Source organism: Toxoplasma gondii, chromosome XII (assembly GCF_000006565.2).
Source record: "Toxoplasma gondii ME49 chromosome XII, whole genome shotgun sequence".
Lineage (NCBI taxonomy): Eukaryota > Apicomplexa > Conoidasida > Eucoccidiorida > Sarcocystidae > Toxoplasma > Toxoplasma gondii.
The window spans coordinates 711684-737540 of NC_031480.1; the positions used below are offsets into that span (position 1 = coordinate 711684).

The following is a 25857-nucleotide window of genomic DNA, read 5'->3' on the forward strand; positions in this document are numbered from 1 at the left end:
TTCCTTTCCCGCGTTGCGATTTCTTTCCACAGTTTCTTGAGACATAGGCGCCGTGTTGAGAGACAAAAGGCGCCAGAGAGTCTGAGATCTTTTCGGCCCTTCTTTCGGCACACAGTCTGCATGCCTGATACTTATGTGTAGTTGGTAAGAGATGTACATCTACCACCAACATACAGAACTAGTGCACATTGATTCGGTTATATATACGATATGCATGCGCTGACAGGTGGATGGAGGGGTCCCTGAGTCGCCAGAAGCGCAGGTACGTTTCACGCGTCCATGAGAACGTATACGCAGTAGGTGTCTCTTATGTATGCATAGAGAGGCATATTTTCTAGGTGCATGCATCTCTCGTTTTGCGCCAACTGAGGTGAATTAAAACAAAGCTGTCTCTCTCTGTGTGTGGCAGTGCTCCTGTGAACGTAGGATGCATATGCGAGACATCTTGGCGGGGACATCATGAATCTTTCCGAAACTCGAGAGCCACGTTTTAAACAAATGGATTCCCGCGAGAACGAGCCGCCTTTCTTGTGGAAACAGGAGATGAGAGTTCGGAAGGTGTATATTGCACCCCTCCAAGTTTCCTCCTTCCCCACTGTTTCAGGGCCTTTGTGCTGAACAGATTTCTCAGTTTTTGAGAAATGTGGAAGGGCGTGTTGGCGAAATTCCATGCGAGAAAGCGCGTCCGCAATTATGTGCCAAGAAGTCCACTTTTTCTCGGGTGATATTCTACGCTGGACCTCATACGCTTATGTTGACAGAAGCTGAATGTCTTGCTGGATTTGATGCATCTCCTTTACACCGGGTGCCTTTGCTGGAACTGTCAGACCCGGATAACTGAGTACAACTCAACTGCTTCGAAATCACGTTTTTCCGCCATGGACTGCCTATCTGAGATACCGTGCAGAAAGTTCGACTGAGCCGGCTGTCTGTACAGCAGGTTAACTCCCAGACAGGAAGCAAAGGCAGAAGGTCTGCTGAACCTTCAACTGTCGGAGAAGCAGCAGCTCAGGGAAAGAAGGGGAAGCGAGGCAACGCAGGGCAGCGGACAAGCCGAGGAAGAGCGGACGGGAGGGACCTAGCGAGAGAAGGAGAGAAAAGAGGCGATAGAGAAACAAGCGGCGAGAACTCCATGCAGCAACGAACAGAGGGACTGAGTAGAGAAAGCGGAAGAGGAAGAGAAACAGGGAGAGAGAACAACAAAGACAATCACTTACATTTTTCATGCGCTGCCGCCCCCCCGTTTCCGGATGGTGAGAAACGACCGCATCCCCTGTGTCCCCCCATTTTCTCCCTCGCTTGACCCTCCACCACCCCCCCTCGTTTTCTCGACCTCCTGTGGTCTTCGAAGAGCGTTTCTGCGGAAAAAGAAAAGGAGGTTCCTCTCGTGTTCTGCGTTTTCTCTGTGGGAAGCAAGCTGCGGAGTTCCTCTTTTTTTTCTCGTGGAAAGACCTCGTCTTCGGCGAGGAAAACGCACTTCGCCGCTCGCGTGTCTCTCGTGTCTCTCTCTCGGGTGGATGTACACACGCCGCGGTCCACGAGTGCGTTTAATCGACTTCCGTCAAAACGCGTTGTGTGTCGGCCAGAAAGTAAATGAATTGCTTCCGGTGAAAAGAGGAGGCGCGGAAGAAAGACTTGAAAACTCACCAGACACTCACATCCTTTTTCTCCAGGCCTCGTTGATGCCTGATTCCTTCCTTGGCAGCTCTGTGCTCCTGTCTCCTTCGTCGCGTCGCTCTTCGCCTCGCTTCGCCGTTCCTCGCTTTTTCTGAAACGCTGTCCATCCATCTGTCTGCTGCCCTCCTCGCTCCCGGCCTCTCTCTTTTCCTGCCTGGGTGCTCTTTCGTCTCTCTCCAAAAAAAACAGACTGCCCTGTCTCCTCTCTGTCCGGCCCCTTCCTCTCTCCTCGTTTCCTCTGGCCGACACTGGTCGGTCTCCCGTTTTTGCCTCCTTCCCTCCTCTCCGTCGGCCCTCTTTCTCTTTGTCTCTTCTTCTGCTGCCTTTCCTTGCCCCCTCCGCTCCGCCGTTTCCTCTCCTTTCGCCGCGCTATCCCCGCTCTCTCTTCGCCGCCTTTTCCGCGCCTTCTCTCCTTTTCCGCGCCTTCTCTCCTTTTCCGCCACGATGGCCTCGCCACTTCGCTCGCGAGTCTCAGGTCCGCCTGACGAGCATGAAGTCAACGCAGAGGACATGGAAATGCAGGACGAAGTGACGCCGCTCAGAGGCTACGCGGCACAAACAGAAGGAGGCGACGAAGGAAGAGTCAGCAACTTCCCCGGTGCTGAAAGTCAGGGAGGAAGGGAGAACATGGAGGCCGAACACGACACTCAAGGCGCCGAGGACAACTTCCAGAGATCTTCTCCTCTCTCGAGAAGACGACGCCCAGGTACACATAAATATACTCATATATATATATATATATATTCATGGTCTTCCCTCTGTGCTCGTTTCCATCTCCTTCTGTAAGCAAAGAGAAACTTGTTCACACTTGTACTGTCCAGAGGCTTGCATATGCTTCTCCCGATCAATACCTATTCATACGCTTTCGTCTTCGATAGTTTTTCACTCCTTCCTATATATATATATATGTAAAGGTGTACCTGTGACCTGAAGCTTCTGTACCCAGGTACATACTAGTTATTAGTAAGAATTTGTGGATAGGTGTAAAGTCCGTTTTTGCATTTGTGGAGAACGATTCAGAGTTCACGTCGTCGTCTCTCCGTTTCTTCCGATCTTCAGCCTGGTCACATGACCTCGATAATCACACTCACATATAGGCTTGTATTGTCATTTACATATATATATATATATATGTGAATATGTGACTGTGAATATATATATATATACATATACATACATATACTGTGAAGTGTATTTCTAGCAGCTAGACAGGAAAGAGACACAGAAGCCAGCTGCTGCATCTGTGCATGTGATGAGGAATTTCAGGCCGGTGTTTGTTCGTGGGTTAACGCGCAGGAGATGTGAATGTCTCCAGAGAGTTGCATGCAGACTCAAAAGAGTTGTGTCTGTCGTTTTCGGAAGAACTCCCTCTTTAGCCTGAGTTGCTCGAGCGACATACGCTCACCGCAGCTCTCGGGTCTCTTTCCTTCTCCCTCTTTTGTCTCTCGCTCTTTCTTTCTCTCTCTGTCCTCCCCGTCTGTCTCCGTGTCTTCCTCTGTATCTGTCTTCTCACCTCTTCCTCTGTCTCCCTCCTCTTTCCTTGCTCTCTCCCTCTGTTTCACCCGCGTCTGGTGCCTCCTCTCGCCGCGCTCCCCGCTCTCTGCCGAGGCTGAACTGCTGGGTCTGTGGTTCGAGAGGCTCATCTCACGTCTCGTCTTCTGTGTGTATACGTGACTGCTCCCTCTTCAGCGACACAGCGAGAAGCGTTTCCCCATGGCTTTTCGCAACATCTGTCGGAGAACGCGCCGCAGATGTCGGCCGCGACGCACCGAGGACTCGAGTCTTCTGCGAGCGAGTACGGCGGCACTCCCTTGGCGGTTCGAAGAGTCCGGTTCGCTCGCGCCGACTTGGGGGACATGGGCAGGGAGTTCTTGCTCCAAGACAGCGACATGCAACGTCTCCCTGAACTCCCCAAGGAGGTCGTCGACAGCAACATGGAAAGAAAATTCAACGAGTTCTTCGAGACTTTCCGCGTCGAAGACACCGAAGGAAGTACGCAAAACACTCGAAGTCGCACCGACGCCCATCTCCGGATACACCAGTCTACACATGCACATGCGTGTGAATACTCACAAAAATACATGCATGTATGTACAACTGTGCTTGAATGCGGATGCATGCATGCGTGCATCTATAGATCTGTCTGTCTATTAGGTGTAGGTGCATGCGTGGGGGCGTTGTTCCAGATGCATGCATGGGGCTACGAGGTACATGCATATCTGTGCGTTTGACTCTGACGTGTGTCTGTGTCTCTTGCTGTGCGTCGCTGTCTTGTTGGTTGGGTTTCGCTGTTTGCTTTGTTCTCTCTGCGCGTTGAATCGCACGGTGGAGTCGTGGGGTGTGGTGTCTTCAGTTTTGGAGCTCTCTGAAGAGGAGAAGGCGATCTCGGCTCTGGCGAACGACGCAGCGTACGCAGATGCAGGGTGTCGGAGCTTCTACGCGATCAAGTTACTGCAGTACATGGAGCGCCGGGGGGCGGCGCTGATGGCTGGCCACAGCTCGCAGACTGGTCTCTCCTTCGACGTGTCTCTCCAGCATTTGTTTCTCTTCGACAGACAGCTGTACGACGCGGCAGTGAATGCGCCGCAAGACGCGATTGCTGCGTTCGACGCGATTCTCCGGAGGAAGTTTGCGGATCTCCGAGAGCTGCACGGATGCTTCAGCGACGAGGGTGCGGGACATCTCGGGGCAGAGGAAGTCCTCCTTCAACAGGTAGGAAGAAGGACAGAGGAAAGTCAGGAAGGTAGAACATGGAAGCCGAGGCGAGAGGTGCAGCCGGGGGTCGCGAAGAGCTGGAGGGTTGCGAGAGAGAGAGAGAGAGTGACGATTCGACTTGCGCGAGAACCAGGGAGACGAAGAAGACAGGAAAGAACGACCAGGGGAGAGGCTCCGAGAGAAGGAGTAACAGAGGAGGCGAGTTGCGGCGAGGGTGGCGAATGCGAGAAAGATAAGGAGCAAGAGAGACAAGGCGACCGAGGAAGAGAAAGGCGTGGATTTGGGACTCGGAGACACATGGGTGGAAAGCGAGAGATGTGCTCCATCGACACAGACAGGTGGAGGATGTCGACATGCGATATCGAGAGCCTCACTGAGACGGATGTTTTTTTGCGTATTTTCCTTCGCGTCTCGTCTGCAGGCCCCCCGCCTGCGTCTGTTTTCCAAACCGCCAGCCTTGATGGATTCTGCTCGTTCTCTCGACCCGTCTGTCGATCTGGATCGTCTCGTCTGTCTCAAGGGCATCGTCGTTCGGACAAGCGAAGTGTTGCCTGAAATGACGATGGCTGCGTTCAGATGCCAAGGTGCGTTCATGAGATTGAAACTTCGTAGCGTCGACAGACTTCGAACCCGAAGCAGACACTTCAGCATCTCGGCGGCTCAAGGAAACGACTCCGAACGCGAGTAGAACGCGACCTCTCGTCGCTCGCGCGTCTGTCCTCTTCGCGTCTTTTTTTTGCTCGCTGTCGTTCGTTTGGGTCGCCGTTTTTGCGTTCCTACTTTCGTCGCTTCCTCTCCCTTTCCGTCCTTGCTTCGTGTGTCTGCTTTCGATGTTCTTCTGCGTCCCTCCTCCTTCGCGTCTGTAGGCCAGAAGCGCGTGGACGTGAACGAGTACACGGCCTGTCTGCAAGAAGTCTACGAATGCGTGGTGAATGGCGAGGCGCTCGAGCCGAAAAAATGCCAAGCCTGCGGGGGAGCGAACACATTCGAGTTGTGGCTTGAGCAGTGCGCCTTCGCGTCGAAACAGCTGATCAAACTCGTCGAACTTCCAGAGAAGCTGCAGCCTGGAGAAACCCCGCAGTCCATCTCCGTCTTCGCCTACGACGACCTCGTCGATTGCTGCCACCCTGGCGACCGCGTCGAACTCACCGGTAAATCTCGCGGAGCTCGGCCGCTGCTTCGAAGCCATCACGCGACCGCCGATCACGCGCAGGGTTCGCCGGTGCAAGCGGATTGAAGAACTCACGCGTTGGCTCTGTTTCCTCATGCGCATATCTGTCAGTCTCTGGGGTCCAGATGTGCTTGTACACGCAAATGTATCTGTCGGTGTTTAAACGAATCAGTGTGCGTATAAAATGACACGTATATATATACATATATGTATATATATATGTATATGTATATATATGTATACATGTGCGTATGTATACTATTACGTCTTCACGCGTGTGGACTGTATGGAATGGGTTTGAGGTCCCGAAGCATCTGTGGTCGCAAGGGCACTTTGTTTTTCGCTTCTGCCCTCGTCGCCGTTTGTCCTCACTTCCCCGCTTCATTTCTTTGTGCATTTCAGGTGTTTTCAAGGCCGCGCCATTGCGAGTGAATCCGCGACTGCGGCTGCAGCACGCAGTGTTCCGAACGTTTGTCAGCTTGATTCACGCGCGCAAGGAGTCGAGAGAGTCTGCTCGCGGCAGCGCGCTGTTTCTGCCTTCTCTGGAGGAACCGGCGAACGCTGCGTGCGATGAAGAAGGCCGGGACGCAGAGGAACGCGCGCGCCTTGCAGGCAACGCAGACGCCGCGACTGCGGCCGCAGCCGCGATCTCCGGGGCAGCGCCTGTCGCCCTCGATGGAGAAGATTTCCACTTCTCTCCAGAAGTCGAAGCCAAAATCAAAGAAATCAGCCAGCGATCTGTGAGGCAGCTTTTCAGTTCAGTCGACATGAGAAACAACACACAAACACAGACATGCGTATCTATCTGTAATCGTCTAAGCCCAGCTAGAGAAACTCAGAGACTGAGAGAGGTGCGATGTGCATGGATGTACGCATCTCTCTCTCTATATATATATGTATATATGTATGTATAAATAGATTTGTATGTATGTATATGTTTACAGGTATGTATCTGGAAGCGATTGTTGATTTGGAGGTGAATGCATTTTTCAGGCTCTGTAGGGGCGTGTGTTGTGCACCTCTTCGTTGTGTTTTCAGGACGTATACGACCTGCTGGTGCGTTCGTTTGCGCCTTCGCTGTTTGGACGTGAAGACGTAAAGAAAGGAATTTTGTGTCAACTTGTGGGCGGGACACACTTGCTGCCGTCAGCGGAGGAGGAAGGCGAGACGCGCGGCCAGGAAGGCAAAGGAAAAAGCAAGGCGCGCCACGAACTCCACATTCTGCTTTGCGGCGACCCTGCAACTGCCAAGTCGCAGTTGTTGCAGTATGTGCATAAGATCTCGCCCAGGTACGAAGGGAAGCGAGAGAAAGAGCGGAGTCGAGGAACGAGTTCCCGACGGAAAGCGAGCCGTCTCCACTGTTTCGCGAGTTGCGTCGCGAGAGAACTGAGAAAAGTGAGCTGTGCCTCGCTTCCCCCTCCGACCGCGTCGCCAATTCGGATTCTCCTGACTGTTTCTGCGCCTCCCTTCAGGTGTATGTACACTTCGGGACGCGGCAGCAGCGCAGTCGGTTTGACTGTCTGTGTGTCGAAGGATCCGGAAACTCGCGAATTCGTTCTTGAAAGCGGAGCCGTGGTTCTCGCGGATGGCGGCGTCTGCTGCATCGACGAGTTCGACAAGATGGAAGAAGCCGGCAGGTACTCAGCCCTTGGCCTTTTTGAAAATAAGTTGCAGAAGGACTCGCGAAAACGCAAGTGAATCTTTATCTTTCTGTTTCCTTGCGTGCACTGGTTTCCCTTTCCTCTCTGCCGAGCACTGGTATCTGCGCTGCAGGGAGAGGGGGGGGGGCGCGGTGCACCCAGAAGTCCAGGCCTCACTTGCAGTTTCAACAACGAATGCAGTGTTCCGAATGTCTGGCTCTGCCTTTCGGGGACTGCATGTCTTTTCGGTGTCCCCACTCGTGGAGCCACGCACTTGCATGCGTTGCATGCGTCGTCTGGAGGCGGGGCACCCGCAGCGTAGCAAAGGTCTGGCTCACGCAGATACCTAGTCCACTTCCACAAAGACTGGCATGGCGTTCAGGCCTGCGTAAGCGTTTGCAGTTGTGCATCCACAGACAAAGACTGACACCGGTGTCCGTACAGCTGCGGGCGTCTCGTTCTTCTCCTTTCTCTCCCGCTGGTGCATATCCACCTCGATTCGGCTTTTGGGTCATGTGTCTCTCTTTCGCGCTCTCTATGCGCTTCTTCAGGTCCATTCTCCATGAGGTCATGGAGCAACAGACTGTGACAGTCGCAAAGGCAGGCATTGTCGCCTCGCTGAATGCTCGGACTGCGATTCTCGCGTCCGCAAATCCAGTGAGCTCTCGGTAGGTCCTGCGTTCTGCGAGACGCGGAAAATGATGTCAAGTCTGAAAACGGCATCTTGCTTTCTTTAGGAAATTTGGGGAAGATTTCTCGTTCGCTTTCTCTCGACTTCGCCCGCTATAGCGCTGTTGTTTCCTCTCGCCTTTTCCTCTGTGTCCATAGCAATCCGCCACACCCCCCTCGCCGGGCGTCTGCTTCTCTCGTTTTCTACATGTCTCAGTCGCGTTCGCGGTCTATCCAACTCTCTTTCGCCTTTCTGCTCGCGTATTTCTCGCTGCTGCCTTGTGGACGTTCTCTCCACTTTTGTCAGGTACGACCGTCGCCGCGCCGTGATTGAGAACATCAATTTGCCTCCTTCTCTTTTCTCGCGTTTCGACTTGATTTATCTGCTCCTCGACACGGCAGATCCACGCACAGATCGGCTGCTTGCCCATCGCCTCTGCCGCTCCTTTGGCAGCCGCAAAAGTCCCGAGACTGTGAGTTGACGAAGCGACGCTCTTTTGTGAATCTCCCGGAAGAAATCAAATGACCTCTCAAAGGTCAACGCAACTTGCATGCAGCGCAGAAGCGAGGGGGGTGGAGACGGAGAACCCCCGCGAGAAGCGAAGCGCGTGAGGTACACCCGCTTAGAGACGCAGGGCATCCGATAGGGAGAGAGGAGAAGAAGAGTTCTACGTTTTCTCAGATTTCTGGATTGAAGATTGCCTGCCCTCAGAGATGCCGGGTCGACAGAAAAGTTAACACACATCTCTGTTTTTTCTCTCCATCGATGCTCACTCCTGTACCTGTGTAAATTGCTGAAAAAGACAGATTCGCGTACGATGACGGACTGGTGGACAGACAGGTCAGATAAGAGGACAGGCGTCCAGAGGTAAAATAGAGACGGATGTGGGCAGGGTGTCGTCCGTAGCTAGCTTGGAGTCGAACGTCTTGTTGGCCCATGGTTTTTGTGTTTCCAGGACGATGGAAGTGCAACGCATGCAGACACGCGGCCGCCTCTGCCGGCAGGGTTCTTGGGTCTGTACATTGCGTACTGTCGGTACCGCTGCGCACCGCGTTTGACTCTGGAGGCTCGCGATCACCTGCGGGACGAATATCTTCGCATGCGCCACCGGGACGTGACTTCCAAGTAAGAGTTGCTGGAGGTTCCCGAGGCCATCCACGCCCAGGAGGTGATCTCCGGGACTTGCGCGAGTTTGCGCGACTTTCGTCACCCTCGAGCTGCGGGTGGACAGATGGAGACACTCACACGAGACGCGTCCAGTCGCTGCCATGTTCTCCACTGAGCTCTCAGAGTCGAAGGTGTGGCTGCGCACGAAGCCGAAGGGATCCTGGGGTTCTCCATGCGTTGTCGCGGTGGGTGGTTTCGCGGCGTCGCAGAGTCAGACTCCATGCGATGTCTCTCGACTGCCGCCGTGTATTCGACGTGGTACAGCTTGACACAGTTCCCGCGGCCGGGGGAATGGGGAGGAGGTTTCTTCTTGCTTTGTTCGCGACTTTGCCCTTGACCCGGTCGACTGTTGAGTCCCTCTGCGGTGTACAGACACCCGACGGCGACGATTCGGCAACTCGAGTCTCTGATTCGCATTTCCGAGGCTCTCGCGAAGATGCGCCTGTCCAAGGAAGTGACCCGCGCAGACGCCATCGAGGCTGTGAGACTGATGAACTTGGCCACGTACCAATCGCTTGTCGATCCCTACACAGGTGAGCACTGTGTGAAGCACATCCACCCCCCATTCTGTACAAACCGCAGACAAAAATGTTTCCAGGAACACTCGCCCGTCGTCTCATTTATACTTCCTGAAATCCTCATAAATATGCACAGGTACATATATATGTATATATATACATATATGTATCTAGAGAGGGAGAGACAGCTTCAAGAAGAGAGAAACAGAGGGGCATCGTTGCCTCATTCTTCCTACATCCTGTGATGCGTACTCATGTATGCATATATATATATATATATATGTATATATATATATATATATGTTGGTATGTGTCTCGAGTGTGTCTGGCTGAGATGTCTAGTTGTTTCCATGCACTTGTCGGTCTTCTTGGCAGGCCGCATCGATTTTGACCAGATTCACTTTGGCCAAACTCGCCAGCAGCGCATGATTGCACAGCGAGCGACGGAAGCGATCAAGGAGGTTCTCTCTGCAGCAGCAAGTGCCCCGGGCCAGTCTGCCATGACTCGCGAGGACATCTTTGTCAAAGTCAAGGAACTCATGAGAGTAAGGGTCAAAACATGTATTCATTTCTATATCTGCAGTGTGTAGAATAAGTGCATATGTATCGAGATGTGCCGAGAAGTATGGCTGGACGAGGGGAGATGGAGACACAGTGCTTCTGTTCAGACGGGTCGTTTCACGCGCAGGAATTTGTGAACGCGACTGCCGGGTGTCTCCGATGCGTGTGTGCAGGAAACTGGTGGTCGCCACGAAATCGTCGAGCCCAACTTGCTGTTTGAGGCGCTTTCGAACCTCGAGAAAGACCGTAAGAAGAAACTCCACTTTCGTCTATATCACTTCATCATACACTGCAAGTCTCCAAACAAACGTGCATGCATTCCGAACTATTTACATATATATATATATATATATATATATGTATATATATGTATTTGTGCAACGGTTATCCATAAATAAACATGTGCGGCTATATGTGTATGTCTTTGCGTTTGTGGGGAGTGTGAGCTCTGAGCGCTTCTCTGTTTCGGTTTTGCTTATCTCGGATGTCTCGGCGGGTGTGTGGTTTGCATTTCAGAGATTGTCACAAAAAAGCCTGGCGGTCTGTACCATATGAGTGCGTCGCCTGCGACTGCGTGAAGAGCAGACTGAGAAGTGAGAGGAGACGCCCGAAGAACAGGCTGGACATTCTTTGTGAATTTGCGTTCTCCGTGGGCAGAGAATGCAAGGACTGGGGAGAAGAGCCGTCAGCTGAATAGGCTAGTGATGACGGAGGCAACGTTTGTCGTTGAAGAGGCGGGTGCTGCGTCTCTTCAAAAATAGGAAAAATGCACCAGTGTCGGTTGCCTGGTGAGGCGCGTGGCTTCTCGCTGTTCTCGCGGTGCCAAGTTTTTGCTAAAAGAAACGGAGACCAAGTCCTCACTAATACGCGCTAGAATTCGACCAACAAAGCATCGGATCGTGCAATCGTCAGATTACGTCTGTGCACGCATAGGCATATTTCTGTGTATAGCGTGAAATCTGTAGAACTGAGGCCACGGGGGGGACGTTTTCCGCATGAACCGAAGAACGACGACGCGCCACAATTACAGGTCGCTCATGGGCGTTCAGCGGCTGACTCACGATTCTGAAAAAGTGCTTTTTCCGAAGCCCACGTCGAGCATAGAAAACCCTGGCGACAAAAACCAGAAACGCCCCGTAAGTGTACACTTGAACAACTTTGGAGGAGAAAAGCTCCCTCACGGCCCGGCAAAACTGCGTGAAAAACGGTACTCTGTGTTCTTTGGAGTCGAACTGTTGATAAGGCGGTGAACCATGTACATGAGAAGCTTACATTAATTCGTGCCTAATGGGTATTAACAGAGCTCCACTTTCGTGGAAGAATCTGACTCTCAAGCGAGGCGGGGACGCAGACGCAACTCGGTCGCGGAAAAAGTTGGAACTTGTCGATGAAGAGGTTTTGACATCTCAACTGTCTTTTTTTTGTGTCGGCGTCGATACGCACTCCATGATGGCTTATGCAGCTGTACGGCGCTAGCCTGAATCATGCTTTGTTTAGCAAGACAGGCATTTTCTCAAACTGTGTGTGCTTTCTGTCTTGTGCGAACACTTTCGTGGACTCGGGGTGCATCGCTCGCTTCTCGCCACCCCACGAGACGCTCTTGACATGTACTGCGCCAGTGATACTCCGCTTGGCCGCGCATTTTCCCTCTTTTTGTTAGAAGCTTATCGATTTTTCGAAGTCATCTTATCTGCCGCGTCGGTCGCCCCGCACGACCCTTCCTTGTTCTTGACAGCTTCTAAAGAAACGGCTCGGCCTCGGGAAGAACTCAGCCGCTGCACACTTGTCCTGAAAAACTCGCTTTCGGTCGTCAGGTCCACTGAGTAAGCCGTAGGAACCGTTTGTGGCGTCGTAGAGATGATCCACAAAGCAAAAACAAAGCTCGTACGTCGACAGACGGCGGCTTCTGTCGCGTACACAATCGAACATGAATTCTCAGACAAAAGGCTGGTGTTCGGAGGAAGCCGAGTGCACAAGAGCAGCTTTTTCAAGGCCGGTAACACGCAGGCTCACCACACAATTACTGCAGCATACACATACACCACATGGCTGGGATAAAAATGACGTGGACTGTCGAAATGTGTGTCCAGATCTAAAATACCAACAGGACGAAAATATAGGGGCGAAGTGTTTGCGAACAATGTGGTGACTGCGTGGGCACCTTGCCGAGACTCGCGTTTGTACCCTTTCTACTTTTCTATGACTGAATGTTGTTCATCTTTTCTTTCGTCATCGTTAGGCCTTTCTTGTCTTAAACGGTCTGATGTACAGCTCACGGATAACTGACTTTGATGCGTGTTCCGTTAGCTATACGAGTTTCACGCATGGTCCCATCACAACAGACAGCACGGCGAGGCTCGCGTTTAACCCTTGATAATAATTCACCCTCAGAAAGAGGAGATCCCTTTTACGAATGCAGGGCCTGAGTGTTGGAACAGAAGCAGAAGCAATAAATGGAAACTCTAGCGTCATTGAAGAACGGTGAACGAGTGACAAGCGATCTGAAACTGAACAGTGCGCTCTTCTTCGAGGAGCCAAGCTTCCTTTGTCGAGACAGGAAGAGAAGTTTGCTTTTCACTGCTATAAAAACGAGGCGCCTGAAAGGGAGAAGCTAGAATGAATGCACGGATGGCATCTAGTCAGCGAAGTCATGCTGCACGAACGGCGGGCGAAAGTGAAGCAAAAAATGTCCTGTGTTAGAACTGCAAGTGCGTTTTCCCTTTCAAACTGTCCAAGAGGAGCAGTAAAGCAGAAAGGAAATAAAACGAGGATTCTGCAGATGACTCATCCCTATCCTCTAACTTTTTGCCGCAATGTCGAGACAGGAGGCAGTGCACTCTGTGGCTGGAAAATGTTGGGCTTATCCGGGAACACTGTGTTGAACTTTCCCGTTTTTGTGAATTGCGAACTCTGCTGTCACAAAAGTTTGATCGACTAAAAAAATAAGCGTGCGTCGTGTTTAGGGTTTAAAGCTTCACGGCGGCTTTGAAAGCGTCTTTACAGGTTTCTTTTTCCTCTACACTGGGACGCGACACCGGACCGGGGAGCGTCTTCTCAACATGCACGACGAAAACCCACTGTCGACATTTAAAAACCTTTCTGATCCTTTTTAGCGAAGGATGTTATCTTCGAATACGCCTGGACCTGCAGTGCGTCATTGCTCAATGAGCATGTCCTTTCCTCGGATGGCCTCTTGGCCCCTATCTCTGCCTGGCTGTTTCTCCTCCCCCGAACAGTCTTAGCTCTCTCGCCAACCGTCTCCTTGGAAAAAGGAGAGGCGCGAGAAAACCTCGGGAAAAAAACCGGAGATAACCTGTACAAAAACGTGTCAGAGCCCCACCCGGGTCTCCTGTTCGTTGTCTGGCAACACTGCCCCCACCCAACGCTCCTTTCGTCCCTCACGCAATGTCAGCCATATGCCATTTTTCCCCACGGCAAACTGCGAGACACCCACAGAAACTGCACTCTCACGGACATGCAGAAGACAGAAAACGAGGCGGCCAAATGACATATGAGTAGGAAAACACAGCACGCAACCCTGAGACCGCGCACTCCACCAAAACATTCCACCGCGTTTCCGTGTCGTTTCACGCGCGGCGAATGCAGTCCAAAAACCGTTCTCTGTTGCACTCAACTGGAGCCCTGCAGCACAGTTCCATAAAAGTAGCATCTGCCCGCAGCACAGGTCGATACTGCCCAGCAGCCACTGCGCGGACATCCTTCTCGACGTCGCGACCCTCTGGCCTTCTCTGTGCGTCCTCTCCTGGTTCGGTGCAGTTACTTAGAGGCGTCGAGCATACTCGACGAGTTGCGACGGTCGAACGCCACCATTTTCTCAGTTTCTTGGTTGTGCTCGTGCTTCTCGGGAAGCTGCTTGTTCATCAGCTCTTCCGCCCTACAGACGCAACAAAAAAGGCCGCGATCGCAGTGCAGCTGTTGGAGGGAAACACCGGAGACGAAATGCGGAACGGAACCGAACACGCAATGTGAAGGCCTCTGTCCAAATGCGGCCTTGTCAGCGTCACTCCACCGGCAACGTCGTGCCACCCGCAGAAGCCGCTGTCGCTCCTGGCGTCGAAAGACGAAACTTGGACGCAAATGCCGAAGAGGCACCTCACCCTGAAGCGACGAACTGCTGCACCGGCTAACCCAGTCCGCGGTACGGTGGCTAGAATGACCATCGGTGTGGACACAGTAACTGTACACGGTTAGCTGCTGTTGAGATATCCTGCAAATGAACGTACTGGTGTCCACACGTGGGCGTACCGGGAGGTTGGCCACAATCACATTCTCGAGATGTCGCCGGGTATGCACAAACTACTTTCCACAGCGTTCTTACCTCTCGACAAAGGTGTCGGTTCGCGCCAAGTCGATCTTGTCGTTCTTGTTCAACGCCCTAAGGGAAAGAGACACCGGAAAGCACACGCAAAAGGTCAACTGCGTATCGACGTGCCATAGCTTTTTTTACTCGCGCCCCCCTGGTGTCTCAAACCTGCCACAACGGCCAAGAGAGATCGACTTGGTCACGAAAGCCAGCAGCAAGCCGTGATGATGACCGTCGCTTTGCCTGTTCTGGCGCTTGGAAATTCAAAAACAGAGAGACGGACCCACAGTGGACGCTGCCACCCGCAAACCAAAGTGGCGGGGAAGCGCGACCTATTTCTACCGGTATGAGACAAGTATACACCTGTTTTGTCAGGACAGTTCTGCCTTGAAGTTGAGGACCTTCTGGACGACTGACAAAGCCTCTTACTTCTCAAGGCCGGCCAAATCGTTAGGTTTCGCCATCTCTGTGTCCTATGCACAGCAACACCACAAAACGACACTGGCAAGACGATCAGGACTAAACTCGGAGACGAACAGACCCCCTTCCAACAAAAGACACATTCTCTACGTGCGGCGCTCTCTGCTAAAGACGTCCTCTGTCGATTGGAGAGCCTGCAATCCAGCAACACAAACGGGAAAACGTTGCCGCGAACGCATGCCACTGTGTACCTACACTAACAGTCTTGCTGCGACCACACCCGAACCGGACGCAACATTCTGCCTGAACACGGGACTTGAAAAAACACTGTAGCTGGAGGTCCAACCACACAAAAAAAGAAAAAAACGCCGAAAATCTTCGCCAAAAAGATAGTCCTCCCACATGCCGCTCCCCTTTCCCTACAAAAGCCGCCCAATGGCAGCCGCAGAACCTCGAACGCGAGGGGCAAACAAAGTAAAAAGGACTCACAAGCGAGATTAGGTACAAATTGCGCCAAAGTGAGCGTTGGAGCGTGTTTGCGCCAAGAAACCGCGAGAAAAACGCAAAGTTTCGGCCAAGTTCAATGGAACAACGCCGAGCATGAAACGTAAATTGCCAAGGATGTTTATTAAACGCGAGCCTGTCACCAGCTTGCGGCTCTTCCTGCTCCCATTCCTCACTCCGCGCTCCGAGAAACGAGCGCAACGAGACGGCGAAGCTGAAGAGGCCGTGCCCAGCGCTTTTGCCGCTGTTCTCGTGCGGGCGCAACCGTCGTAAAGCAGGTGGGCTAGTGCAGCCAGAAAAGCGATGCTGCTGAGCTAGAAGCGCACGGAATAGGCCTGCAGAAGACTCTCCCGGCGAATTTCGTCTCCGCTGTCTTTCGCAAAACGCGCCACAGCCGCCGACGGCAAAAAGAGGCAAAAAACACCCGCGTCCATCGTTATCCCGCCGAGGGCAAACACGTGTGCAAACCGCTGATAGCCTGGAGTGGTCGCTTCAGACGTGGTATCTGGCAACTCTCACGGTGGTCAGAATCACTCCAGTGTGCCAGTAGAAGGTAGGTAAACACACAATTGAGATACAACCTATAAAGGGCACGATAACATGTAATACCGCGTTCTGACGTGATGCCTGAGATATGTACAATCCGCGTCTGCAAGCAGCTCAGAGTTTCAGAATGTGTGCCGAGAGACGGCAAGAGCCACGAACTTCGAACCGTACATCCGAAAGCATGTTTGTAGTTTTGTATTTCGAGAATTGCGTGCATACTACAGTAGTACGATTTTTCACGCGGACAAGTTCCCAACTAAGCACGAGGACGGCTACGAAACGCGCATGTGGCAGTTTTTTCTATTTGAGGGTCACGGGATTTCTGCTTTCGCACGCGGCTTCCATGAAAGCCGCCGCAGCCTGACGAATTAGATTGCATGCTGACAGGAACGTGAACGGGTGTCCTAGGCTAACCAGTGTCTCTGAGGCAGGCCTGAAACTTGTTCCTGTTGGGCTGCTCCCAGTACTGAAGGCTACGCGAGACCTTGTCCGTCAACAAAGCTCCAAGCACAGCACGTGTGAAAGCGTGAAACTCGCGCAAACTCGGGTAACCTGCTGCTATGCACTTGCGAGAACGCTAAGAATCCACCCAGTACCGTTAGATGCAGCGGCTCTCTCAGGTCGTTTCTAGTGCAGTGGGCGAGGATGCATGCATGTGTGAATCTACGTGTCTGTCCTGGCTACTCAACTCGCCCGCTCTCGCTGAGAGACTTACGTATCCCAAACCACCTTGTCAAAATCCTACAAAACTTTCATTTATAAAAACGCACGCCCAAACGTTTGATGTATCGAAGCCTTGCATCGGGGACCGACTTAGTGGCACACTCCGCCGATGTGGATACGCACGCCGCTAAGAACTGTTTTTTTGAGGGGAATGGCCGATGCATCCACGAATGACGGGTTTTCATTCTTTTGGACTGGCGTTTCTCGGGGACAAAGCAAATTTTGGTGTACACTGCTGGCGGCAAAGCAGCCTCGCTTGCAGGGAAAGAAGACAAAACTCGCAGCGCTTGCAAAAAGTCTCACGGAACCGGGCTTTTCTCCCCAGAACCCTGCAAGAGGTTCCTTACACGGTCGTCCCGCGAAAAAGGAAGAAAAATCAGGGAGTCGGACCTCGCCGCCGAGTTGCGAGAGGCTCAGACACAAAAAAAAGCGCGGGAGCAAACTCCTACCGCACACAGGCCGATCTAACGGACAAACATCCCTATATCGCACGTTTATCGACACCCACCAAAGTACCTATATCGCTGCAAGCGCAGATATGCATCCCTATTCCGTCAGTGGTTTCGTAGCACGCTTACACTCGCATACTGTTTAGCGGCAAAAGCAGAAAAATATTCAAAGCCCACTGACACGTAGTTAAGAAACTGAGTCTACCTTTGCTGCCGTTGAAGGTGTTCATACAAAATGTATGCATCTCTCTATAGACAAGTGAACCGCTGCACATTTCATGTACGTACGTTCACATGCATACTAACACCTTCACTTACACGGACAAATATAAACTGCTATGTGTAAAAAAAAACGCAGTTTGCGGGTACTGTGGGCGGTGAGAGGGGGGGTCGGGGGCAGGGACAAGCGCGAAAGACCGGCCGTCGACTCAGCACCGCCGGGTTCTCTGCATGCTCTCGCACAAAACGTAGTCAGTCCCGAGGCAGTCCGAGGAGCTCGAGTTCTTCCTGCGTCCGGAGTTCCCCTCTTATCATCTGGGTCACACCGTGGGGAAATGAATTGGGGGGCATGCGCTCCTGCAGAAGCCAAAGAAAACGCAGGCAGGAACTCGAGGACTCCCATCCGCTCTCCAGTTTGAACCCCGCCGTTCACTAGAGCGTACAGAAACTCATTTGTACGATATAAAGCTTTCTTTAACGTCCTGGCAGAGGTTTCCATTTAAAACTCCTACAGTATCTACAACACCTCTAATTACTGTATATTTAGTCCCATGAATTTGGCACTCGTCCTTTCTCTATGAGAACACAGTTGTGGCCTTGTAAAGCCTGGCCGTCTCCGGCTAGCTGTCGAGAGGCGTCTCAGGCAGTCTCGGGGACCACCAAAAACATGAACAGAGCGCGACACCAGGGGAATGAGGCAGTGGAAGAATAAACGAAGAACACCCGTCTGTCCACTCACAAAACGAATACAAACATGCGCACAAAGAAATGCAAATATGTGTGTCTTGCCCATAGGCAGAGATGCGTGCTGGCACTGCAGTGAATCACTGACAGACAGAAGCATACGCCTCTACCACACCCAAGGAGTCTGAAAAGACACGAAAAAGCTACCCATATGTATGTATGTATGTATGTATGTATGCTTGTATACATGTATGTATATATGTATGTTTGTATGTATATATGTATATATGTATGTATGCATATATGCATGTATATATGTTTGTATGTATGTATGTATGTATATATGTATGTCTGTATGTATATATGTATGCTTGTATGCCTGTATTGATTTGCGAAATCTCTATTGCGGGCGTGGGCTGCCTACTTTGTCTCCAACTCGATTGAGATACAGGTAGGCGTCGCTTCCATGGAAGGGCAGAGAAAGAATTTCTAGTCTCCCCCCCAAGTACGAAGCATAGAGTCGACTGAGGGGAAGGCCGCATCCAAAGCCTGCGAGGGGAGACACCTGCGGGGTCGAGGGCCCATTCGAGCCGGCGCCCGTGGGGGGGCTGCTCGCCCCGACAGCTGGCGTCGGGTGGGTGTCTCCTCGACTGCGGATGTCTGTCTCCGTCATCCCAAGGCCTTCCGACGGACTTCCCTCTTCGGTATCCAGTTTGCGCAGCGGCTTCTCCAGAGAAGGCGCGCGAGAGCCTGAGCACAACTGGCGGGTGTTGCCCCCCACAGCCGGCGCATCGGTCGCCCCCGCGTCCCAGACGGGGCCTGTCTCTCCGCTGCGCCGGCTGTCTCCGACCGCGCCGGGGATCGTCGGCGGCGCAGCATCGAGAGACCCCACAGTCGGAGGAGACGGAGTTTCGTCGGGAACGGTGACAGTCGGAGGAGACTGGCCAAGGCCGATCTCGACGGGTCGAGCTGTGGTGTACATGTAGCTCCAGATTTTGTCGATTGACTCTTGCGCTACGCCTCCTCCTTGATCAGACATCTGACGAAAGAGAAGAGAGGGACAGCAAGGCGGTTGACACACGCGGCGAGTCCTGACGACGCGTCTTTTCTCTTCAACGCACTGCGCCTGTCCTCTGAAGCCTTCGCTCCCTCTCATCACGCTTTTCCCTTGGCAGGATCTGACCCTTCGATTGTCCTTTTCCTTTCGTAATTGCTGTTTCCTCCTGACACTTGCCAGGCGTCCGCGACTCACCTTGATCGCAATCACGCGATTGTCCCCAGACACGACCAATTGAATCGGAGGCAGTTGCATGTCTGAGTCCGCCAGCTTCGTTTCGTACTGTGGGGGCCGGCCGTAGAACAAGAACGAACTGTCGTACTCGTAGTCCTCTTCTCGCTTGAGGCTGAACGCGTTTCCTACGCTGCCTCGAGATGTCCGTACACCCGAGAAGCTTTTGCCCGCCTCCTCGTCGAACGCGGAAGAACGCGAACGACGTGAACTCGAATCCGCTCCGAAACGCTCCACTGTCGCACGCATCGCATTCTGTGAACAGGACATAATTCTTGCGCCACACAAACACTTAAAGCCAGGCGTTTCCGTATCTCTAACTGCCTCATCTCCGGCGATCTGCGTTTGGAGCTATGCCACGAGAGAGCGACAGAAAGTAAATTTCTTCTTTATGGAAGTATGTTGTGCGTTGTTCGCACCTTCGTCGCACAGCTCACCTTGAAGAGTTCAAAGAGAATGTAGTAGAGGTACTGCGGCACACATGCAAAACGCTCGCGCTCGTTGTTCCAGATCTGAACAGAAGAAGTCGACAAACAAAGAAACAGCGAAATCCAGCTGTTCATCCATGTTTGCTGTCTAGCGGCAGATCTCTCTTTCTATCTGTCTGTCTATCTCTCTGCCTACCTGTGTATTTATGTGTCAACCTGTCTACGCATCTAATCTATCTACTTGTATCTGACCATCGGTTTCTGTCTGCGTATGCGCAGATCTCTCGTGCGGTCAGGGACTGTGTGTTACATGCGAGCTCAGCGAGGAGACAATAGATACAAAAAGCGGCAACAAATCGCACACAACATCAATGGCCTGAGTCCATTCTCGCGGCCTTTCGGATCGTCTTCAACATTCAAACGAATGCTTGCAGCGGCACGGATACGGCGACAGTAGTCGCCAAGAACACAAAAAGCCCAAGCCTTAAATGATGTGAAGAACCTGCAGTCACTTACAACACAGATGTGTGCTTGCACACACCAATATGTGGATAAATACATCTGTATATATATATATATGCATACATTTTGTATAGAAATATGCAGATAAATAGGCATATACATCCCCACCCATATAAATATATATATATATATATGTATATGCATATGAATAGGATTTTAGACATATGAAGATCTGTGTATGCAGATAAATGGGAGACTGTGACCACCTATAGCTGTGTGTCCATATCGATCCGTGTCCGATGTACGAACACCTACTAAGAGACGCTGGTAATACGGAGAACAGCGAATTGGCTGGTGGGAAAGGAGCAATGCAATTCGCAGCATTTTGCGTTCGAACGTTGCACGAATTTTGGCTGCATGCGCAGCGTCTCACCAGGACTCTCGGGCAGCAGCCGTAGTGGTAGTGACACAGTTTTTCTGCGTCTGAAGACAGACAAATCACAGATTCGACTCCCTTCGCGCTGGAGTCGCCAGTCTACGCGGGGTGTCTCCGACCTCGAACGACAACTAGGAAGAGCGACGACACTCCGTAGCGCTTTCAGCGGGGAGTGCATACCTCTTCAGTTGCCTCTCCTTGAAGAGGCGCACTATGCACAATCTTCTTGGACCCTCTTACACGCTTATGACTTCATGTTGTTTCAGCAGTGTGAATAATTATCCTCGACGCTTTCTGCCACAAAAAGCGACGCGCTCCTCACCTCCTGCCGCCTTCTTGATCACTTGCATAGGATCACAGTCTGCAAACGAGGATCGGGAGGAAAGAAAAAAAGTCAAAAACCAGTGAAAACGCACAGGCGGTTCGAAATAAAGTATTGACATCAGGAAGCCGACGAGAAAAACGGGAAAACAGCGAAAGGAGGAACAAGTGTTACCTGCGAGGAGAGAGAGAACAGAGTAAGAAACACAGGTGAACAAGAACTATACATCGCATACGGAAAAGAAGTATGTTGTCTGTGGAGTAGCGCCACCTAAAATAATCAAGAAAGAAGGAACGTAACGAGACAGTGCCTGCCTATGATGTACAACATTTGCGTAGGAGGAAGAAGAACAAGTAGAAACACACAGAGTCAATTCTTTCTCTCACTGCGGCAATAACAAAACAAGATCTACCTCGAGAGAGAGGAAAGGCACATGAGGCAGGGAGAAAAAGCGAGAGAGAACAAGACGCCTCACCAGTGTCGACAATCCCCGAAGGCGAGAGATACGCGCTTGTTAGCATTTCGGTTCCTGCAAAGAAAAGGGAAGGAACTGAAAAGGACACTTTGACAACCTTCAGGCGATCCCCAGCGGCGCCGATTGCCCATTCATACGCGGTTTCGACGTTTCTCTCGCGTACGAGAGAATTCCAAGGTCGGCACATTTTCTCGTTTTCTGTACAGAACCACAGGCGGAACGACGACGTCATACGAGCATCCAAACACGAACGGGAAGCGCGCTTTCACGAAGTGTATTTGAGATGCGACGGGAAGAACTGCGCGAGAGTCCCCCCATCCTGAACTCCGCGTTTCTCTGAGTCGAGAGCAGACGACGGAAAAGAAGCACCAGACAAAGAGGCAAGAGGACGCAGCAAGCCTTCCGGCGTTTCCAATCGAACGTTCGTTGAAAAAGGATAGACATGAGGCAGAGACCAAGTAAGACGAGTCTGCAGAAGCGGCGGAAGGGAAGCTAAAAAGTTAGAACAGTTGCAGACGAACTCACCGATACGTGAGAGAAAGAAGCCATCGAGAAAATCGTCTACAAATTCGTCCGTCTGCAGTCCACAAGCAAAGCAGCTGCAGACCTTTCAGCCACTATTCCTGCCTAGATGACCATTTAAATGTTAATGAATTGAGTCGGATAGTTTCCAAGAAGAAGACTTGACTCCCTGCTCCAAGTACGTGCGAGTTTAAAAACGCCGGAAGCACGGAAAGGAAACCGACAAGGAACAAGCATGCGGGAGACAGACAGATCTTTATATTCACCCACCTAGAGGTGAATTATCGAGATCCAGGCTGCTCGCTGTCCGTCACACACACACATATAATGAGATATGTACTTGTGGACCTTTTAATATATTCACATTCATTGAAGAGTAGACATATACATACGTATGTATACGGGGAGGCGCATCTAGAATGACAAACACATTTAGAAAAATGCACACGGTACTACAAATGAGATGACTGAATGTACTCACGCAGAGCCGGGTCCAGACGCTTCACAGTGGAGATATGTGGAGTGGTGTGCCAATAACCTCTCCATAGATGCGCATACAGTCTTTACGTGGAGGCAACGAGGCCGTCGTCGACGGACACAGAGAAACAAAACGCGAAAGGCCTAGGCAGAAACTCACAAAGATGTCCGGGAAACGCTTCTTCAAATTGCGCAGACCCGTGACGAGCAAAGGCGCGATGGGGGCGTGGCGCCTCTTCAGGTCTTTCAACAGCTGAGACAAGGAAAAAAAACGAAAATAAAGGCGAAAACATCGGCACCATGGGGGGGGGGAAATAGTCAAGAAACGAACGAAAGTAAAGCGAAGAGTGAGGAAGTCGAGGAAAGAAAGCAGATAGATAACAAGAAGGGAGGTAACGGGGGTGGAAGGAAGGCAGATGCAGACACGAACGGAGAGACGTAAAGACAAGAAGAAAGGAAAGAAAACTCGAAAACAAGCTTGGTACAAAAACCAGACGGAAGGTGGCCGTTGCTGCGTCCAGACAAAAATCAAAAATCGACAGGGGCTGGAAAACAAGTCACAAAAAAGAACTGACACACGTTCCGAAGGAGACAAGTTCCATAGGCACATGGAGATATTTGAGTCACTTCGCAATGGACATTAGTAAATTCAACTACTTAAGCGAAGAACAAGGAGCGCTCGCTGCATACGGTGGTGAAGAGACTTCGGATCGGTCTTTGTTCACAAAAACATTTCCACACATAAAAGCACCGATTCACGGACATCCACATGTTTAGATGTTTATAAACATACACGCACACGGAGATGTTTTATCTGCAGATCTCTCTATCTCTCTGTCTGGATACATACACAGTTACATGCTGATATATATATATATATGTCTGTGTATCCTAGACACTTTGAAAGGACGTCGTGGGCGTTTTGTCTCACGGACGATGCTTGTCTCGTGCTGTGTAGGCGTGAGTGCCTCCAACATGTGAAATCGGTTTTTCTTCGACGCAGGTGGAGAACGCATAATAGTCGATGAGCTGCGTTCGCGCATACAGGTACCAAGAGCGAGAAAACAGACACAGCACCGTGTTAACGACTTGCGTACCTTGCGAAATTCTTCCTTGTTCCGCCATGCACACATTCGCAGCTGTTTGAAACTCTCGACGTAGAGCTGTCGCACCTGAAGGCGATTGGAGCGAGGGGAGGCAGAAATGAGACAGACGAGGAACGGCAGGAAAGAGGACGAAGCAAGCAGTCTGCTTGAGGTGGGATGAGACAGAACGTTTGCACGGAAGAGGCCAGACGACGTCTATGCAGGGAACATCCTTCCAATTTTCTTCTCCCCCGCCTCCCGATCACGCATCTGTCCTGAGGTAGCCACAACTCACAAAAGGACCTTCTCACATACGCGCCAGCGTCCGCTTGCAGGAAACAGTCCTTTTCGGCTCTCCTATGATGGAAGGCTGTTGAGGCTCGTGCCTCTCCCCGCCGATGTCTCTTTCATTCCCTCTTTCCTCCCCCGTCCTTGCCTCTACCTGCTCCTGTCTCGCGTCACCCCTGTCTTCGATAACCAGCTTTGTGTCCTTCTTTCTGTATTGACGTATAGACCTACTTATCTACTTACGAATTCGACTCATTAAGCAAGTTATTTGTGTATGCGTTTCATGTATTCAGCGTCTCTCTTCGTGTGTTTCCCCACTTGAATGATTAGTTGCTCTTGGTGAAATAGCGGAACGGCTTCGATTTGCTTGATGCGACTGGCGAAGCGCACAGGCAGTTCAACGGAGAGAAACAATTCCACGCTGTACCCTTCCCCAGCTCCCGTGAATGCAGAAGAAGACGAAGGGGAAGAGGAAGAGGAAGAGGAAGGAGACGAGGGAGGCGAAGAGGAAGAAGGAGGAGAAATCGACTCTGACGAAGCGAGTGGGGCCTCTAAAGAGGGCGCGGCCGTTTCCCGAGGTGGCGTACGAGGGCCTTTGAGATAGGCAATTTCCTGCAGAGTCAGCGGTCTGCAAGGCCTCATCGCGAACTCTGTGATCTCCGCCATCAGCAGCTGATCTGAAGAACGAACGGCAGCCAAGAAACCGGCATCACTGATTTCAGCTACTTTACACGTACACAGAGACACACCTCTCTCGCTAGACATAGCCAGCCACAGATCCATATGTTTGCATCATATAATATGGCCAGGTGGATGGAGACACCCACATACAAATCTCCGTTAGAAGGATACATACAGGAGTTCATGCAGTCGGTGCAGGTTCTCTGTCGCGGGTGACTCGACTGTTTTTCTCTGTAACTGCTTCTCTCCACTCTGAAGGTCGAGGGCTGTGGAGGTTGGCGCCCTCGGAGGACGTCTTCTTCCTCACCGTGTCGCTCTTTGCTCAGCACAATCTGTTGCCCGCGTCCTGTTCCAACTGCACGCATCTGAGTGGTGTCGCATTTCTTCTCGCGAGGGAACAGCAGCGGCGAGGAGCAGCTGGAAGGCGCGAGGACTCCCGGCGCGGACGAAGCAGAGGCGAGGGCAGGAACGGAGGGCAAGGCGCGAAGCAACGAACTTCCAGGGAGAGGACCGGGGGGAGAACGCGGGAGCGCGGCATACGCAGCAGCACCCGAGGAATCGGACAGACAGAGACGCAAACGCATGCGAGAGGAGAGACAAGAAAGAGCGCAGCGAGAGAGAGGAACCAGACAAGAATGAGAGAGAGAAGAACGCGGGAGAGAAGAGAGAAGAGACGTTTCGACAGAGAGGCGACGAAGAAGACCTTCAGGTTTCTTGTCGAAGTGAGAACGTGGAGGAGCTGAAGAGCTCCAGAACATCGCAGGTATCCTCGCCATGTCGTCAAAAAACAGAGAGGCAGAAGAAGAAGCGGCAGAAGAGGCGCGGCAAGTCCGCGAGGGAGACAGACGAGACACCGCGGGGGTTCGCCCGGTGGGCGCCGAGAGGCGGAGAGAAGAAGCTAGCAAAGGGGAGAGAGAGAACAGCGAGAAGACGGCGAAACGCCAATGTGCGAGAACGGGGAAAGTCAAAAAGAGAATTCCAGGACTCTCCTCGGTGTCAGGCCGGTGAGTCGGCCTGCCTCGGAGAGGAAGACAGGGAGAGCGACCCGAGGCGGGGAAGCGAGAGATTGGAGTTCTCTAGAAACGAATACGATCGTAATAACAGACGAGCGAATTCCCTCGGCTTTCCTGGTTTTTAACTAACCACGGGGGTAGACGCGGCGACTGGCAACCTGCCCTCGTTCGCTGCCTGCCTTGCATGTCGTGCTTCTCTTCCAGCTGCTTCGACACCTTGCGCGAATTCATCCCCTCTAGAAAGACATGAGAGTGGAGGAGAAAGAAACGAAAGAAGAGAAAGACGAGAAAGAAGAGAAAGAAGAAGTGAAAGGAGAGGGGGGAAAGGGAAAGTAACTCAGTGGAAGGCTCGCTGCGCATAGCTGTCCGAAAGAGAAAAAGCCGAGGGTGTG

General features: G+C 51.9%; 3 protein-coding genes across 3 annotated transcripts; 1 reads left to right on the forward strand and 2 right to left on the reverse strand.

The window, feature by feature from the left end:
- The first annotated feature begins 1452 nt into the window (after window positions 1-1452).
- Window positions 1453-11959, forward strand: TGME49_219700 (DNA replication licensing factor MCM4, putative). The gene is made up of 15 exons (XM_002370681.2): window positions 1453-2383; window positions 3367-3669; window positions 4031-4389; window positions 4814-4976; window positions 5259-5543; window positions 5966-6303; window positions 6602-6852; window positions 7036-7200; window positions 7755-7871; window positions 8180-8345; window positions 8829-8998; window positions 9413-9573; window positions 9934-10103; window positions 10293-10365; window positions 10636-11959. The coding sequence occupies exons 1-15, from the start codon at window positions 2122-2124 to the stop codon at window positions 10695-10697; spliced, it is 3045 nt and encodes a 1014-aa protein (XP_002370722.1). The 5' UTR covers window positions 1453-2121; the 3' UTR covers window positions 10698-11959.
- Window positions 11960-13028: 1069 nt separating this feature from the next.
- On the reverse strand, window positions 13029-16053 carry TGME49_219690 (hypothetical protein). Its single transcript, XM_018779854.1, has 6 exons — window positions 15694-16053; window positions 15119-15196; window positions 14873-14916; window positions 14459-14515; window positions 13901-14014; window positions 13029-13432 (listed from the first exon to the last, which is right to left on the reverse strand). The coding sequence occupies exons 1-6, from the start codon at window positions 15799-15801 to the stop codon at window positions 13207-13209; spliced, it is 627 nt and encodes a 208-aa protein (XP_018634791.1). The 5' UTR covers window positions 15802-16053; the 3' UTR covers window positions 13029-13206.
- A 747-nt stretch (window positions 16054-16800) lies between these two features.
- TGME49_219682 (pyruvate dehydrogenase kinase, putative) lies at window positions 16801-25786 on the reverse strand. Its single transcript, XM_002370679.2, has 12 exons — window positions 24760-25786; window positions 24090-24448; window positions 23496-23570; window positions 22559-22651; window positions 21925-21976; window positions 21400-21453; window positions 20925-20963; window positions 20600-20649; window positions 19714-19788; window positions 19241-19531; window positions 18413-19027; window positions 16801-17661 (listed from the first exon to the last, which is right to left on the reverse strand). The coding sequence occupies exons 1-12, from the start codon at window positions 25226-25228 to the stop codon at window positions 17557-17559; spliced, it is 2277 nt and encodes a 758-aa protein (XP_002370720.2). The 5' UTR covers window positions 25229-25786; the 3' UTR covers window positions 16801-17556.
- Window positions 25787-25857: the final 71 nt, after the last annotated feature.

Coding starts and splice junctions, on each gene's coding strand:
- TGME49_219690 (XM_018779854.1), bottom strand. CDS start 15,801: ATGGACGCGGGTGTTTTTTGCCTCTTTTTGCCGTCGGCGGCTGTGGCG. Junction 15,197..15,693: donor GTCTTCTGCAGGCCTATTCC/GTGCGCTTCTAG, acceptor TTGGACCTCCAG/CTACAGTGTTTTTTCAAGTC. Junction 14,015..14,458: donor ACCGACACCTTTGTCGAGAG/GTAAGAACGCTG, acceptor TTGCGTCTGTAG/GGCGGAAGAGCTGATGAACA.
- TGME49_219682 (XM_002370679.2), bottom strand. CDS start 25,228: ATGGCGAGGATACCTGCGATGTTCTGGAGCTCTTCAGCTCCTCCACGT. Junction 19,028..19,240: donor ATCGCGTGATTGCGATCAAG/GTGAGTCGCGGA, acceptor CTCTTTCGTCAG/ATGTCTGATCAAGGAGGAGG. Junction 17,662..18,412: donor TCAATCGAGTTGGAGACAAA/GTAGGCAGCCCA, acceptor TGGCTTCTGCAG/GAGCGCATGCCCCCCAATTC.
- TGME49_219700 (XM_002370681.2), top strand. CDS start 2,122: ATGGCCTCGCCACTTCGCTCGCGAGTCTCAGGTCCGCCTGACGAGCAT. Junction 2,384..3,366: donor CTCGAGAAGACGACGCCCAG/GTACACATAAAT, acceptor CTCCCTCTTCAG/CGACACAGCGAGAAGCGTTT. Junction 10,366..10,635: donor TTCGAACCTCGAGAAAGACC/GTAAGAAGAAAC, acceptor TTTGCATTTCAG/AGATTGTCACAAAAAAGCCT.